The 16,504-nt window shown below is 53.4% G+C and overlaps 1 protein-coding gene across 4 annotated transcripts in view; it reads right to left on the bottom strand.

The window, feature by feature from the left end:
• Positions 1-4,096: 4,096 nt before the first annotated feature.
• Positions 4,097-16,504, bottom strand: part of ADGRL1 (adhesion G protein-coupled receptor L1) — a 46,450-nt gene continuing 34,042 nt past the window's right edge. Inside the window, exons 7-23 of one of the 4 annotated variants that reach the window (XM_066347313.1) lie at positions 15,809-15,912; positions 15,315-15,500; positions 14,980-15,018; positions 14,630-14,813; positions 14,362-14,484; positions 13,635-13,849; positions 13,171-13,341; positions 12,507-12,716; positions 12,199-12,419; positions 11,995-12,061; positions 11,498-11,589; positions 10,798-10,966; positions 9,049-9,177; positions 8,768-8,900; positions 8,558-8,686; positions 8,370-8,387; positions 4,097-7,908 (exon numbers count right to left, since the gene is read on the bottom strand). In XM_066347313.1, the coding sequence (XP_066203410.1) occupies positions 7,166-7,908; positions 8,370-8,387; positions 8,558-8,686; positions 8,768-8,900; positions 9,049-9,177; positions 10,798-10,966; positions 11,498-11,589; positions 11,995-12,061; positions 12,199-12,419; positions 12,507-12,716; positions 13,171-13,341; positions 13,635-13,849; positions 14,362-14,484; positions 14,630-14,813; positions 14,980-15,018; positions 15,315-15,500; positions 15,809-15,912 (2,933 nt within the window). In that variant the 3' untranslated portion in view covers positions 4,097-7,165. The remainder of the gene's footprint in view (positions 7,909-8,369; positions 8,388-8,557; positions 8,687-8,767; positions 8,901-9,048; positions 9,178-10,797; positions 10,967-11,497; positions 11,590-11,994; positions 12,062-12,198; positions 12,420-12,506; positions 12,717-13,170; positions 13,342-13,634; positions 13,850-14,361; positions 14,485-14,629; positions 14,814-14,979; positions 15,019-15,314; positions 15,501-15,808; positions 15,913-16,504) is intronic. The other 3 variants (XM_066347326.1, XM_066347320.1, XM_066347334.1) reach the window with 3 other exon arrangements.

Below are 16,504 nucleotides of genomic sequence, written 5' to 3'. Positions count from 1 at the left end.
AATTTTCTCAAGGGCAGAGTCTCCCAGTGCTTTCAGTTCTTTGGGGATCTGAAGAGACTCTTGTTGCTTTGAATTAAGGACTTCCTTCTGGCTTGACTCCCATAGGTCTGCTCTGGACAGTCTGATTGCTAGCTATGTAGGGACTATCAGAGTGTAGTGCAGTTAGCGGGCACTTCCTCTGACTTGGGGAGCCAGATTGTCAGGCCTCCTTTATTGTGTGCCAAGTGGGGTTGACAGTCACTGATGGGGAGCAGACAACTGCAGCTGTGTGCAGATAGCCCTAGGAGCAGCCCTGGGATCGGAAGACCAGCACGGAGGCCTGGTCCAGCTCTTTTTTATTAGCTCAGTGAATGTAGGTACATTCTCTAACCGTGTGGGGAAGTTCTCTAAACTCTCTGGGTTTCAGTTTCTGCAGCTGTAAATGGGGCCAAGTAACACCTGACTCACTTTACTAGGTTGTTGAAAGGATTAAATTGATAGCATATGTAGAACAGCTACAAGGTGTAGGCACTGTGAACTTGCTTAGTAATCTTATTTGAGTAAGTCATTTAATCACTCTAACCTCAGTTTTCTCATCTGATAAATAGGGATAATATATACCTTCTGACAACTTAATGAAATGAAATGTAATAAACAGCTTTGAAATAATAAATCTCAATATAAATGTTATTCCTGCACACATGCAAATTGATGCCACTAGCAACTGAGGGTTGTGTGGCCCAGCAGATTGCTACTGTGTGTACGGTAGGGAAGGATGTATGTAGGGCTGGGGAGAGTAAAGGACACAAAGTCAGAAGAACATGACATTTTGTGAAATCTCATCTTAGGCAGGCCAGGGTTTTATTTCAAAATAAGACCATGAGGTCAAAGTCATATATAGTTAAATTTAACTAGCCTTAAAGCTCCTGAATTTGCTCACAGGGCATCTCTCAGTAAATCCAGTAGAGTCAGTTTCTTTTCCAGCATAGGAACAGAGTTTTGCCTTTTCTTGGGTTGGGCACCAGCTAAAGTGTTGAATTTAGGTTTCAGGGCCATGCTGAATTGAAAACTTAGCATCACACAGTAAGGGAGACCAGCTGAGAGATCGGCACATTTACAGCTCCCATCATTCATAGCTCTCATCTCAGGCCCACTCTGGGTCTTATGTCCAAGTCAATATTCTATTCTTTAACAAATATTTATTGATCACCTACTGTGTGCCAGGTGCTATGGTAGACACTGGGGAACAGCAGTGAAAAAACATTCTATATTACCTTTTAGTTGGGGAGGCAGATAATAAACAAGCCAAAAGATACTTAGTTTATGAAGTGGAAGCACTGTGGGAGACAAACAGAGCAAGATCAGGGTAAGATAGTGCTGGAATGGCCAATAGCAGTTTAAAAGGAGTAACCTGCCTGACCAGGTGGTGGCACAGTGGATAGAGTGTCGGACTGGGATGCAGAAGGACCCAGGTTCGAGACCCCGAGCTCACCAGCTTGAGCGCGGGATCATCTGGTTCGAGCAAAAGCTCACCAGCTTGGACCCAAGGTTGCTGGCTCCAGCAAGGGGTTGCTTGGTCTGCTGAAGGCCCATGGTCAAGGCACATATGAGAAAGCAATCAATGAACAACTAAGGTGTTGCAGGGCGCAATGAAAAACTGATGATTGATGCTTCTCATCTCTCCGTTCCTGTCTGTCCCTGTCTATACCTCTCTTTGACTCTCTCTCTGTCTCTGTAAAATAAATAAATTAATTAATTAAAATTCTTTAAAAAAAAAAGGAGTAACCTGCTGGGAAGCTCTGCTTTGCATAAGCCCTGCTGGAATAGCCAGTGCAAAGGCACTGAGGCAGGCGGAGGATGCCAGCATGTTTGTGGATGAGGAGCACAGTGTGGCTGCCATGGAAGGAAGGAGGAGGGGAGCCGTGGGGATGAGATCTGAGGGCAGGGGTCGGGAATCTATGACTCACGAGCCAGATGTGGCTCTTTTGATGGCTGCATCTGGCTCGCAGACAAATCTTTAATAAAAAAAATAATAACATTAAAAATATAAAACATTCTCATGTATTACAATCCATTCATTTCCTACCGCCTCATGTTCATGGTTGCGGGTGGCTGGAGCCAATCACAGCTGCCCTCCAGGACAACACCAAATTTTTATTGGATAATGCGTAAGGTACACGGGTCGTTGTATGGCTGTCATGGAATTATATTTTAAAATATGTGGCGTTCATGGCTCTCTCAGCCAAAAAGTTTCCCGACCCCTGCTGTAGGGCCTTGTTGGCCATTGTGCTGACTTTGGCTTTTCATATGGACAAGAGAGGCAGCCATTGGATAGTTTTGAGCAGAGGAGGGACAAAATATGCTTACTGAGGTCATTCTGGTTTCTGTTGAGGAAAACCTGAAGAAGGACAAGGGAGCTAGTCAGGGGACTGTTGCAATGGTCCTGGCTGCAAGGTTGGCTTGAACCAAAATAGTGAGAATTAGTTAATACTGGATATTTTAACATTAGAGCTGCCATTGCATTTATTGTCAGAATAGACTTGGAGTATGAAACAAGGAGATGAGTTCAAGAGAAGTTTCAAGGGTTTTAGCCTGAGTTTTGGAATCAGCTTGCCATTAATTGAGGCGGGAAAGCATTTGGAAGGAGCTGGAGAGTGGTGGTCAGGAACTGGGTTTAGGGCAGATTTAGTTCAAGATCCTACCAGACACTCTCAGGGGTAGCTATAGAATGGGATATTGGATGGATGTAAATCTGGAGTTCAATGTAGAAGTTTAGACCAGAGCTCTATATTCAGGACTCATCAGCACATAGGTAGCATTTAAAACCAGGAGATAGGCCTGACCTGTGGTGGCGCAGTGGATAAAGCATTGATCTGGAATGCTGAGGTCCCCGGTTTGAAACCCTGGGCTTGCCCGGTCAAGGCTCATATGAAAAACAAATACTACAAGTTGATGCTTTCTGCTCCCCCAATTTCTCTCTCTCCTCTCTCTAAAATCAACAAATAAAGCCTTTATAAACAACAACAACCATGAGATGGGACAAGTTCTCCCAGAATAGGTAGGGAAAAAGTCCAAGGCTGAGCTCTTGGCCTTGCCAACATTGAGGTCAAGAGATGAGCAGGAGCCTGACCAGGCGGTGGTGCAGTGGATAGAGCAGTCGGACTGGGATGCAGAGGACTCAGGTTTGAGACCCCGAGGTTGCCAGCTTGAGTGTGGGCTCATCTGGTTTGAGCAAAGCTCACCAGCTTGGACCCAAGGTCGCTGGCTCGAGCAAGGGGTTAATCGGTCTGCTGAAGGCCTGCGGTCAAGGCACATATGAGAAAGCAATCCATGAACAACTAAGGAGCTGCAACAAAGAATTGGTATTTCTCATCTCCCTCCCTTTCCGTCTGTCTGTCCCTATCTGTCCCTCTCTCTGACTCTGTCACCACAAAAAAAAAAAGAAAAGAAAAAGAAAAAGATGAGCAGGAACCAGCCACCAAGACTGGGAAGGAGTGGCTGGGGAGTTGGGAAGAGAAACAGGGGAGTGTGATGTCCTGGATGCAGGTGTTGAGGACAGAGGGACATGGAGAGAAGATGCTTTAACTGTTTGTGGTCATTTCTCTGAGCACTGGCGGTTCTATTTGAGAATGTGAAATACACATAATTTAATTCCATTGTGTTGTCACTTTCAAAAAAGTACCATTTCGGTAGTGTGTGGGACTCTAGGAATGAGACAAGCAGTGTAAAATTCCCGTGCTTGCCCTAATAGAGCCTGTGGACACATGCCAAGAAGGGCTTCTCTAGACACACGACAGTTATCTGACACAGAGACTCTTGGGTATGCATCCAGGTGCTGTAAGCCTGTTTCCCTGTCTCTGAAATGGAGTTCTAATAACCTTCACCCACCCTAGAGTGTTTATGAGGATTCAAAGAAAAACTGCGCCTGAATTGCTGCTCAGCCAGGCCCAGGAACCTACCACGTTCTGGGTAGGTTCTGTGACTCTGGGCCTCTGCCGTGGGGTCTCAGTGTCGCAGTGATTTCTCATGGTGCCAGAGCCTCATGTGGATGCCCTGTGCAGATCCCCTCACCTGTTTCTCATCCCCCCTTCCCCAGTAAGTCACACCACTCTGGTCATTCCAAGAAATCTTACTTTCTTTATTTTTTTTTGACTCAACAATTTTTTAAAACTTTTTCTGAAACGTTCTTGTTATGAGCCTTTTGTTTTTTTTTCTCGTTAAATGCACTCGACCCAAAATTGGTTTGGCATATCGAAAAGGAGACCAAGGAGGGACTGGGGGCATGGAGGGGGTGAAGGCCCGAGTGGACAGAAATTGAGGGTGAGAGAACACAGAGACAGTTAAAAACAGGGAAAGAGGTGGAGACATAGAGAGAAAAGAAGGCTGGGGTAACTAAAAAGGAAAGAAGAAAAAACTAAGAGAAAAATAACAAGATTAAGAAGCAAATGAATTCAGGAGCCCAAGCAAGGGAATAGGAGAGGAAACCAAGACCCTTCCTTCTCTATACCGTCCCAGCTGGGGGGGAGGGGGTATCAAGGCACCAGGTCTGGTTGGGGTGGGGGGATGGACACCTGGGCTCTCGGTGGTGGCTTTGCACTGTTGCATTGATGTTTAGCCCTATTAGGGGCCCTGCCACACAGTTTTGTGGCCTAGGACTTCACCTTGGTGATTCAGTTAGAATGGGAACCAAGGGACCCACTGCACCCTCTCTCCCCGATTGTCAGTGTCTGGAGATAAAAAGAGGGCTGGGCAGGGGAGAGGATGAGGGACTCCTTGCATGCCTTCAGTCCCCCTGGAAACATTCTCACCCTGCCAACTCTTCCAGCCCTCTTGCTGGTGTCAGAGGCAGCCTCTGGCTCTAGCTGGGCTAGGCCTACTCCTTCATCTACCCTTGTCTCCCACCAGCTCTTCACAGACCTCCAGCTACCCCTCCCACAGTGGAGCTTCTGGCCTCCTGAAGCTAAGGCAGACCATAGAGCTGACTCCTGACCTCTGCACAGAGCCATCTGGGCAAGATCATCCCCATCCTTACTTCTCTTCCAGGTCCAGACTCACCCGTAGGTCTTCTGGTGAAAGGCGTTAAGTATCCCTTCCAGAAATGGAACTCAGCACTGCCTTCCCCCCACAGCTGTCCCCCTGCACAGGACAAACCACCATCTTTGGTCTGACCCCTTCTCCCCTAATGGGGACAAGCCAGCCCCAGCTCCCCAGAAGGGAGGGGCTTTCTAGCAGCACAAAGGGCCCCTCCAGCCACCTACCCGTCCCTTTCCCTAGTTCCTCCCTAGAGCCCCTCCCCCTTAACCCAAAGAAGTTCATGGCAGCAGCAGGCTGAGACCCAAAGATGTTTGAAAACTCATGGCACTTGTGAGAAAAGAGGAAGGGGCAAGAGACACGGAGGAGTCAGAGCAGAGGTGGAGGGCCACCCCTGGGGAAATGGCAATTATGGGGCTTGGTTAGTGTGGCAATGGGACTATGCTACCCCGAGTTGGGGGGGGGGTCCTGGGAGGTCCAGGGAGGCAGGCTAGAGAGGATGAGGCCAGAAGAGGTACTTAGGAGACATCCCAAGCCTGATACTTTCAGGGTCTGCAGGCTTGGGGTTAAGTCTCCAGAACATGGGTATCCCGACTACAGGTTTTGCCTCCCCTGTAGGGGGTATAGGGTAGGGAAGGTGATCTCTCACCTTTGTGCCCCATACCATCCCCACCATTCCCAGCCCTTCCTCAGTCACATCAAACCCTGCTGCTCTCCTTTTCCTCCCCCCATCAACCTCTCTAGGCAGGAAATCAGCCCCTCATCCTTCATCCCTGGCCGAGTTCCAAAAGCAATACACAAGAGGCAGGAACTCAAAGGGACAGCGCAGCCATCTTGGCAAAAGCCTCTTTGGGTGTGAGGGGTGCCTCCCCCGGGCCAGTGGGGAGGAAAGGGGGAGACAGGTCCCAGGTCCTGGGGCAGGCAGTGAGGTACATACCCCAGGAGGGCTGGCTGACTGATGCCAGGGACAGGTAGAGCAAGGAAGGAACAGAAATGGGTGCCAGGAAGTTAACGGGTTCTTTGTTTCACTGTTGCTTCTAGATTTTTTTTTCTTTTTTTCTTTTTTTGTCTCTGGATCGTAAAAAGCTGCTCTGGCAGCCTGCCCACCCGGCTGGGGATGCACACATACACAGAGAAGTCCTGGCTGCCAGGGCCCAGCAGCACCGCTCTGCTTCAGGGAAAGCCCCGGCCGGCTGGGCCGCAGGCTCCTGGTGGCTTCAAGTGATTTTTTTTTTTTTTTTGTCTTTTCCATTTCGTTTAAATATTTACAGCAATGGGGGAGGAGAGAGGAAGGGAAAGAGCGCCCCCTAGAGAAAGACCCAAACCCAGGACCCACTCCCCAGGGAGATCCAGACCCAAAATCTGTTCCCCAGATAGCCAAGCCCACAAGGACCGGAAGTGCCCAAATATGGCCACCCTGTGGGCTGGCAGCCCTCGGGGAGTTGTGCTTCATCAGGAGTCGCCCCAAGGGAGGGGGTCATTGGGTGCACTTGAGGACGGCTGAAGGGGCAAGCTTGCTGGGGAGACAGGAACTAAGAGCAGAGGGAAGGAGCTTCAGAGAAAATTCAGCCTTTAAACCACCAGCTACCAATGCCCATTCCTCTAGCCCTGAGGCTATTTCCTGGGCCAGAGGCCCTCCTGGTCTCCGGGGAGCAGGGAACAGCAGTGCAGGAGGAACCTGTCTATCTGTCCTTCTGCCCCCAGTGCTTCCTCGGGGTACAGCCAGCATTTCTGGCTGCAGAAAGAGGAGCAGCTGACAGGTTCCATCCAGCAGGGCTTTTGGCCCAGGGTTACCAAAGCCCTCATTTCCCTCCAGCAGGTAAGGTAGGAAGAGTAGGGGGAGAGGGAAGTCAAGAGTGGGTTGCACACTTCCAATTTCTCCTTCCTCATTCCCTTGGGGATTTCTTATTTCCTCCTTGGGGCACTTCCCTCAAATCCAGCTGGTGTGTGTGGCTGGTGGGGAAACCCTGTCTGTGAACCCTGAACCTCAGGTTGCCACACCAGAGCCCCCAAGGTGCCTAGAGGGCCCTCAGACAAGGGATGTTTAGAGAGTGGCCCACCGGCCATTGCCTCCTTCAGTCTCCCTCTCCCACCAGAGCCCTGTCCAGGGTGCCCTCCCTGGCCTGGGCTACCAGCCCCTGGTCCATGAGGTCCCTCAGAGGCTGGTGACCAGCTGCATCTGCCCATCCCCATCAGGCCCTGGCCCCTCAAGGCCCGGGGCTGCCAAATAGCCTTCATGGCTGGGCCGCCGCACCTGATAGTAGCCCTGCAGGGGGTTTCGGGCCACCAGGGCTGGTGGGCGTGAGGTGTAGTAGATTTCAGGGGGCACTGGAGGCGCAGGGGGGGGTGGGGGTAGAGCTTCGCTGGGCCCCTCTGGGCTGCTGTCCGGGTAGGAGGGTGAGTCCCGCAGGTTGGCCCCACTGGCATAGAGGGAGTCCCGGCCTGGAGGGGAGGACAGGGGCCGGCTGGTGGCCCCGTCCTCTGCCGTGCAGCTCTCCGACTCGTCCAGATCACTCTGGTACAGCACCGACTGGGCCCGGGGCAACAGCAGAGGCTCCTCCAGGGCCTTGTAGAGAAGTTCAATCTCCGCCCGGTCAGCACCCCCGGGCCCACCTGCCTCTTCCTCATTTCCACCCCCTGGCACGGGTGGCACAGGGGGCTCGTGCGGTGGAGGGCCCTTGGCCCCACTGCTGCTGCCCCGCAGGTTGTTGTGTACCAGCTCCGAGATAATCATCTTCTCAAAGGCAGCAGCATCTGCAAGGTTCCGGCCTCGGGGTGGCTCAGGTGCCCCGTCCCCTGGAGGGAAATCTCCACTTCTCAAGGAGTAACTGTTGTTGAAGTTGCCGTTGAGGGGCAGCGTGTCCATGCCGCAGGCTTCTCGGCCTCCCAAGGGGTGTTCTGCAGGCAGAAGGGGGCTGCTCAGGAGGGCAAGGCAATGAGGATGCAGGCCATGTGGAGTTAAGAGTGCTGGGTTTACCCTGCCCCTCGGACTGGGGTCTTCCATTCCTTCTTCTCCTCACTAACACTGGGGACACCCACCATGGAGGCTGGTGGAGGCGGGTGAAGACCAGTTTCCCCTGAGTCCCCTCTGAGCTGGCAGCTCAGAGTCTTAGCAGTGTGAGAAAACCTGAGTGACTGGGCCCACTCCCTGTGCTCTGACCCTCATAACCTTCATTCCCACCTGAGGCCTAAATATGACACCAGCCAGTTGCCAAGCCAGAGGCTGTGCGCGCATGCGTATGTGTACTGAGGGCAGAGGAAGCACCCTGAGTTCTCCTTCCTAAGTAAATGAGGCTATTTACTTCCACTGTCTCCTTCCCCTCCCAGCTCAGAAATGTTATCAGGGAAGTCACACTTACTGGGTTCCCGGTAGCTCCCTGCAGGTGCCAGCCAGGAGGGAAAAGAAAGAAGGTAAGTGGGCTTGTAATGCTGAATCCATGCTCCAGTTCAGGAGGTACGAGGACACCCCAAGTGAAGACCTTGGGATGTAGACCCCACACTCCTGGACCTAGGCTGTTCCCCTCTCCCAGCACTAGAGTATTCTCACCTGGGGAATTGAAGACAGGGGGTGAGGAGGGATTGAAGCCCACTGACTCAGCAATGAGGGTGTTATAGGGGCTAGTGCCCCCACGGGGCTGCAGCACAGGGTTGGTCAACAGGTGATTCCCCATGGTACCTGCCCAGAAGGTCAGAGGTCACAAGGTGGCCTGGAGACACAGACCAGGACTGGAACCTGGGATAAGGGATGCTATCTCACCTCGATTCAGGGTGGGGGTGCTGTTGATGTCTCCTGCCATGAAGGAGGATTCTGTCTGTTTCCTCACGGTGTCATTCCACATCCTCCTGATTCGGCTCTGGGGACATAGCCCAGACATGATGGGGCCCTCAAGCTGCCCACCCCCCAGGATCGTTCTGAGACCAGTTGCCTGATGAGTACCACCAGGGACCTGGGCTGAGCACTGACCCGCCCCTGGGGCTCTTGGGTCCAACACTCAGCCCCAGGGAGCCCTGCCTGGTGTCCAGCCCCAGCTCAGATACCTGGGTCCCTGTGTAGTAGCGGGTGTTGCTCCGCATGGCTGAGGTCTTCAGTGAGCCGTGAGCACCCCCAGGTGGGGAACGGATGCAGCAGTAGGAGTGTCGCAGGCACTTGCTATACTCCTTATGCACCTGTGAGGCGGGGAGGACAGGCACCACCTCAGGAATCCAGAGACCAAGCTATGGGCAAGCATCAGAAACCTGTCCTGTCCTCCAGCAGACACCCAGGTACTCTCTCTCCTCAGGCTCATCTTTCTTTCTCCGCCTCCACCATAGTTTCTCATCCATTCATTGACTCAACAGCTCTTTAATGAGTATTCTTTATGTGTCAGGTCTGGTGTAAGCCTTGGGGATAGTCAGAACAAATCAGACACAAAGCCCTACCTCTCAGAGCTTCTATTTTAGTAGATGGAGACATAACATAGATGCAAAACATCAGTACATAATGTAGGATGTCTGATGGTGTTAAGATGCTACAAAGGGACCTATGGCTAGGAAGGGGGTTTGGCAGTTCTGGAGATGAGGGATGGTGATCATTTGCAGATTTCAAATAGATTAGGGGAGGCCTCACTGAGATGCAGACATTTCAGCAAAGACTTGAGAGAAATATGAAATAAGGCAGCGGGCCCTGTGGCTATCTGGGGAGGAGCAGGGGACAAGCCCTGAAGAGGGTCTACGTCTAGGTGTCTGACGGCAGAGGGCATAGCTGGTGGGGAGGAAGGGAAAGGAGGACCCTGGTCAGACGGTGTGGGCCTAGGAGCTCATATAAGGATGTCATTGTCCCTGTGTGTCCAATGGGGGCCACCAGTTTTGAGGGGAGGAGGGATACAGTCAGCCTTGTAGGACTCTGATCGCTGCCTCCTTCATCTCCAACCTTAGCCACCCACCTCACTGCCCCCTAGACTAGCAACAGTCTGACAGGTACCCCCAACTCCACACTGCCCTCAGGACCAAGCACACAAATGTCTTGGCTCAGTTTCCACACCTTGAGTCTTGTACGCCCTGTATGCCCCTCTATGTTCCTCTGGTTCTGTTACTGCCTTCATTTACTTACGATAAAGATTCAGCCCTGGCCGGCTGGCACAATGGATAGAGTGTCGGTCCAGCGTGCAGATGTCCCGGGTTCAAGCCCCAGTCAGGGTGCACATGAGAAGTGACTGTTGGCATCTCTTCCCTTCCCTCTCCCCAACCTTCCTATCTGGCAGCTAGTGGCTTGATTGGTTCAAGTGTCAACCCCAGGCACTGAGGTAGTTCATTTGATTTGAGCATTATCCCCAAATGGGGGTTGCTGGGTGGATCCAGGTCGGGGTACATGTGGGAATTTGTCTCTCTATCTCCCCTCCCCTCATTTAAAAAAATGTGTGTGTGTGTGTGTGTGTGTGTGTGTGTGTGTGTGTGTGTATATATATATTTTCCCCTATATTTCCCCCCAACACATTTATTTATAAAGGAAACTTTCTATCACTATAAAACTCATAGTTCATCCCGTAACTATTGAAGCAGGAAATGTTTGTTTGGATGGTGCCCAGTCATCCCCATTCTGCACGCTTGCTTCATGCCCCACATCCTGGGAGAGCCCCTGTCACATCCCGAAACCACCCTTATTTCTGCTCTTCCAGTCCCCTCATCCTGCTCTTTTCCAGAGCCCTCTTCATCCCTGGCTAAACCCTCCCTGATGCTGAGCCTGTGCTCCCCTGCAGCAAAGGCCACAGCCGAAGGCAGCAGGTGCCTGGGCTTCCTCCCTGACCTCACCTTCTTCTGTAAGGCGCAGTGAAAGACAAAGATGAAGACCCCCTGGAAGGCGTTGAAGGTGGTGAAGAGATAGGCCATGACCACGGACTCTTTGTTGATGAAGAGGAGGCCGAAAGCCCAGGTGAGGCCCAGCAGGAAGAGCAGCGCGATGGCCCCCAGGGCCCAGGATCTGGGTTGGGGAGGGAGAGGGGCAGGGACATCAAAGTCACTGCCAGTGGAGATGCCTGCTTGACTGACCTCTTTGGGCTGGATACTGTCTGCAGAGACCTATGGGTGAGCACCTCTGGGCAGTGGCCTACCCAGCAACACTTCCACCCAGCTTGGGCTAAGGGGCATGCAGAGGTGGGGGCTCGGGGTTTGTGAATAGTAAGTCATTTCCCTGCATCCTTTATCCTTTTGGTCATATTTCCAGACCCTTAAACTATCTTTTGCTGCCTATTTCTCTTTAAGTTGCCTTGAAATAGACTTATTTTCTGAATTCTGCCTTGCTCTTAGCAATTATGTTTCCCGAACCACAGGCTGAATGTGCTTAATACCAAGTATTTTAATATTCACTAAATAGATATATAACAAGCACAATAAAACACCATCTTTGTCCTTAATTCGCATTGTGTGGTACTAGAAGTGGCAGCACATTTTATGGAGAGGCTGGGCCGGTGTGGGGTTTTAGGGTCCAGGGGTACAGGGAGGGGTTGCTTACTTAATGTTGTCAAGGCGACTTGAGTCAGGCTTCAGCACTGAGGAGCTACGGATCATCTTGTGCAGGGTCACCATGAGGAATACCAGGTTCACCTGGGGGCAGGACAAGGGGAGGGGCTTTGCTAGGGTTGCTCTTCCTGCTGGTGTGAGCTCCTGGCCAAGTGTCAGCCTAGACCCCCTTCTTCAGGGCCTCCTCTACTGGTTGGTGTACCTGCCCCTCAGGTACTTGACAACTGGTATAACTGTCTGCTAACCGGGCTCCCACTGCTGGGAGGATGGGGCTCTCAGCCTGATACAGAGCACAGGCTAAAATCACAGCTGCTGGACAGATGGACCTCAGTGCTGGAGCCTGCAGACCCACTGTGCTCCTGTCCTCTTTGCTGGCTGTTCAGTTCCCATGGTTTCCAAGGGCTTGGGGAGATTGGGGGTGCTCAGAGACATGTCTAGCCTGGATAAAGGGTGGAGATGCAGTATCAGGGATATCACCTTCCAGCTTACCACAATAACAAAGGAGACGGGCCCAATGAAGCTCCAGATGAAATAATTATCCACTCGGAGCCAGCAACTATAAAGGAAGCAGGGCCAGGTAGAGAGAGGCAGTGGGGGGCCCCTCCCTCCAACCCCAGTGCCCCAAGCGTCGTCCTGTTTAGCAAGGAATCAGACAGGAGGAGAGATGGGGGTGGGGGACACTGTGGCACTCACGCCTTCTCGGTGCCGTAGCTGCGGTAGTCAATGGCAGCTGCAATGCCTACCACCAAGGCTGGGAAGCAGTAGCCACCCAGGTAGTAGTACTTGGTGCGGGAGTACTCGCTCTCAAACACCTCCACCAGCAGCAGATAGAGGTGCACACCCTCTAGACACAGCCAGGAGAAGGCAGCCAGGAAGAAGTAGTGCAGCAGACCGGCAAAGATGGGGCAGGCAATCTAGGGGCAAAAGCAGCACAGATGAAGAGCTGCCCAGCCAGATGGCCTCTCTCCCCTCCCCCCACGCCCACCTTGTGCCTGGCCTACCTCATACTGAGTCTTGTCTATGCCAACTAGGAAGAGCAGCTCAGCCAGGAAGAGGTTGATACACAGGTTCTTGTGGATGGTATTGCGGTCGGTCTGCAGCCCCCGCAGGAAGCAGAAGGTGGAGATGCAGATGGCTAGGCAGACCAGGGAGATCACGATGCCCACCCAGGTGATGACTGACAGCAGCAGCTCGTTGATACGGCCCTGGTACTGGGGGACAGCAGAGGATAAGCTCAGTACCCTTGGCCTTACATACGGCCAGGCTCATCCTGGACGCAGCTACGTGCCAGCTGGGGACAAGGCTGCAGGCCACAAGCACTTCTGGTGCAGCCCCCTCCCCACTGGCCTTCAACCCCGCACCAGCCAACTCACTGGCCCCCAACCCTCTGCAGGTGGCACGCTCACTTCCTTATGCTCTGGAAGGTGGGTGGAGAGATGACAAAGGTGACACCAACTTGCTTCTCCATAGTGCCTTGGGAGAAGGTGGGACTGTGACCAGAGAGAACCAGATGTGTGGCCTCCTGCCCTGGGCAAGACTGGTGGCCCTCCATGCCCATGAAGCTGGCCTTCCCTGGTCCTGCCCATGCTTCACTCTATAATGCCATGCAAAGCTGGGCCAGTGAGTGGGCCTGCCGAAGCAGCACGACAACGCCAGCCAGCTTACAATCTCGCGGTGAGCCATGAGCACGGCAAAGTTGGTGAGGTGGCTGCAGGCACATGTGGTATGGGTCTTGTTGGACTCCACCAGGCGGCAGCCCTGGGTCGACCAGTAGCCCAGCATGGAGCGCTCCGAGTAGTTCCAGAAGGAGCAGTTAGCATTGAAGTGGTTCTTGGCCTGTTGTATGGTGGTGGCCTGGGAGTTAGATCTGGGGAGTTTCTCTCCAGCGCTCACCCATCCCCAGCTACAGGGATAGCAACAAGAAAAACGCCTGGGGCTCTAGGTAACAGTCTGGTATCTCTGGGGACAAATGACCTAAGCAGCTGAGGTAGGGGCTGGGAGGGGGCTGGTGTCCCAGGGAGGGTGGGAACTTGCTCTTGGGGAGATGACCAGGCGGTGGGGGGATATGCAGCCTGGAACACAAAGGGGTGCTAGGACCCTCCTGGAGGGTGGGGGAGGCCTCAGCTCACCTCCAGGTGGGCCACGGTGAAGATGACAGGATCCATGAGAAAGACGCGGCTAGATTCCTTATTGATGGAAGCTGCGATGACCTGCGAGTTCACCACCAGGGAGGTGCCCCCTGCGCCCCCCGTGCCTGTTTCACCTGCCAGCTTCACTGTGGCATTCTCAGTGGACAGGAAGAGACCCAGGTTGTTGTAGAGGATGAAGACAACTTTGACCACCCCTGGGGAAGACAGGTGTAGCAGGGTGTGCAATCAGTGCTTGGCTGGTAAATCTCCAGCCACTGGGATCTGCTTTCACCAGGCTGTAGCTCAGGCCAGTGGGGCTCAGGGAGCCCTGCCCCAGAACGACTGTTCATCTGTAGGCAGTGCCAAACAACAAGGCAGCAGGCCAAGACGCACAGGGGCTGGGTCCCCAGGCACCTCTCACTTGTGGAGTGACCTCAAGGGAATCCCTATCCTCTCTGAGCCTTAGTCTCAAGTGGGACAATCCTCTGTGATTTGTGCAGATCAACTGCTGCTGCACAGAGCTGCGCCATACAGACTGCAAAGCGTCCTGGTCTGTGTGGGGCTTTGGGAGGACCCGATGGGTACCCTGAAATGATCTACCAGTCTGAGTGGAGAACTCTGTGTTGTTATAGGTCCTGACCTTTTCTTGGACTCTTAAACCCCATAAAAGCTGAGAGCCACCTCCGAAAGTGAGGTGGGACTACCTGCTCAGGGGCTGGGCACTGACCGTTGCGGCTGTTCTGCTTGATGGTATTAGCTGATAGCTGGATGGAGTTTTCTCTCGGCAACTCCTGAGGGAACACCAGCTCCTGTACTTGGCCCTCTGTGTTCAGAACTGTGACCTCCAAGACTGTGGGGACAGAGGATGGCATATGGCAGCGGAGTCTGTCCCCAATCCAAAGGTCAGGGAGCATTCCCTGTGGTCTCTCGAACAGGTGGGCCCCACAGCTCAAGATCTGCACTAAAACTTGCCCCAGTGAGACAACAGCACTCACCCACATTCTGTTTGGCAGCCAAAAAGCGGGCTGGCTCCCTGACATTGTCAGCTAGCAGGAAGGCGCCCTCTTCTAGGACATCCAGGAGCATGGTGGCCGTATGCACCTGCTCGGTGGCATTCATGTCCTTCCAGGACTCCAGAGCTTCTGGTCGCAGCAAGTTGTCCACTGTCTCCACCACAGCCTAATGGGAGGGGACGAGGGGTGAGAGCTGGGGCAGTGCTGTGAATTCCCCCCACCCCCCAGTTCTTCAGTCTGGGCTCCACATTCCCTCCTCTCAACCTCCATGCCCCCAGTGCCTCCTGTGGCCTACCCCGCCTGCTTTGGACAGCAGGAGCCCCTGGCCTCACCTTGATGTAGTCCTTGCAGGTTCTCTCCCGCTTGTGCATCTACGGAAAGATGGAGGCATTGTCAAGCCCAGCCTCTGGCTCTGCTCATCCCCACACTCTCACTCTTCAGGGTCTGCCACTGACCTGGCACTGGGCCATGAGCAAGAGTTGTTCCTAAGGGATCCCCCAATACCCAGGACCCTCCAGGGTATCCCAGGAGGGAGACCAGCAGACCTGGATTCTATCCTTCCTTCCTCTGACCACTGCTGGTGGCAGCCCAGCTTGTAGGTACCAAGATAGGACCTTCCTAAGCCCCCAGGGCAGTGCCTACAGTTGGCCTCGCTGCCAGACCCCACCTTGTTGTAGTTCTTGCCAGCCGACTCGCGCTCAATGGGTCGCAGAGCCTGCAACTGGGCATCCAGTATGTCCAGAAGCTGTTCCATCAGCTTCACAGAGGAGGACACATCTCCCGCATAAATGGAGCCCCGTGTATGGCGGGCCAGCTCACTGGCAATGTTGGCCGCATTCTCCCCGCTCTTGATCTGCATGAGGCAGAAGAGGGGGACCCCTATTTGTCAGGGACCATCTTGCTTCGCCTATGGTCCCTTTGTACATGCCCAGTCTGCTTGGCCCTTCTCACACTGCTTTCTGCTGTCCCTTCTCCCTGTGTGCCCTCTCCCCTTCTCTGTAAGCCAGGGAGGGGACTCCACATTCCTGCCTCCCAGACCTGCCACCCATTTGTCTCCCCTGTCTCCTGTTGCTTCACTGCCCCCACAGCCCCCAGCACCCAGCCACCCAGAGCCATGTTGAGCACAGGTGCCTGTCTGGGAGGAGCAGCTGCTGCTGGTACCTTCTGGGCCACCTGGTTGACCCAGGGGGAGGTGCAGTTGCTCAGGTCAGGGCCCCGGGGGTTCCAGAGCCCCAGGGCTGGTAGACACTGGAAGGAGGCAATTCCTGCAGGGACAGACAGACAGGAACAGAGAAGGGAGCCACAAGGACGGAGAGAAGGATGGGCCAAAGCAGGGGGAAAGGAGATGACAGAGGGGGCAAGCAGGTGAGGGGAACATGGAAGACCAGACATAAAGTAGGCCAGACAGTCAAGAGAGGTGTCACTCTGAGGTGACATAAGTCACCCCTGACTTCCTAAGCTCTCCCTCTTGGCTCCTCTTCCATCTTTGCTTACAAAAATTAGAACCAAAGCCAACCTTGGAAGCCCCCTTTCCATGAAGCCTCTTCTGACCTTTCCCTCAGATCCCTCTAACATGTGATCCTGGTCCCACTCCTCTGGTACTTCAACTGCTGTCTGTCCTGCTATCAGCCACTCCCAGGGCTGTTCTGTCTCAGACTGAGGCTGGGACACATCCAAGTCACCTCTGTTGGGGTCCCTGCAGGATCTACCCAATGCTTTTCATGCAGCAGGAGCTCAGTATTGCAGGACAGGATAGGGTCTGGGGCAACAGAATGGGGGGTATTAACTGAGCTTCTACTGTACCCTGGGAGCTCTGCTGGGTTCTGGGGACTCAGCTACAGATGTCAGGTGTGACCC

The sequence above is a fragment of the Saccopteryx leptura genome, chromosome 1, assembly GCF_036850995.1.
Source record: "Saccopteryx leptura isolate mSacLep1 chromosome 1, mSacLep1_pri_phased_curated, whole genome shotgun sequence".
NCBI lineage: Eukaryota > Metazoa > Chordata > Mammalia > Chiroptera > Emballonuridae > Saccopteryx > Saccopteryx leptura.
Note: the sequence above shows the minus strand (reverse complement) of the source record. Positions and strands in the feature narration are given on the sequence as shown.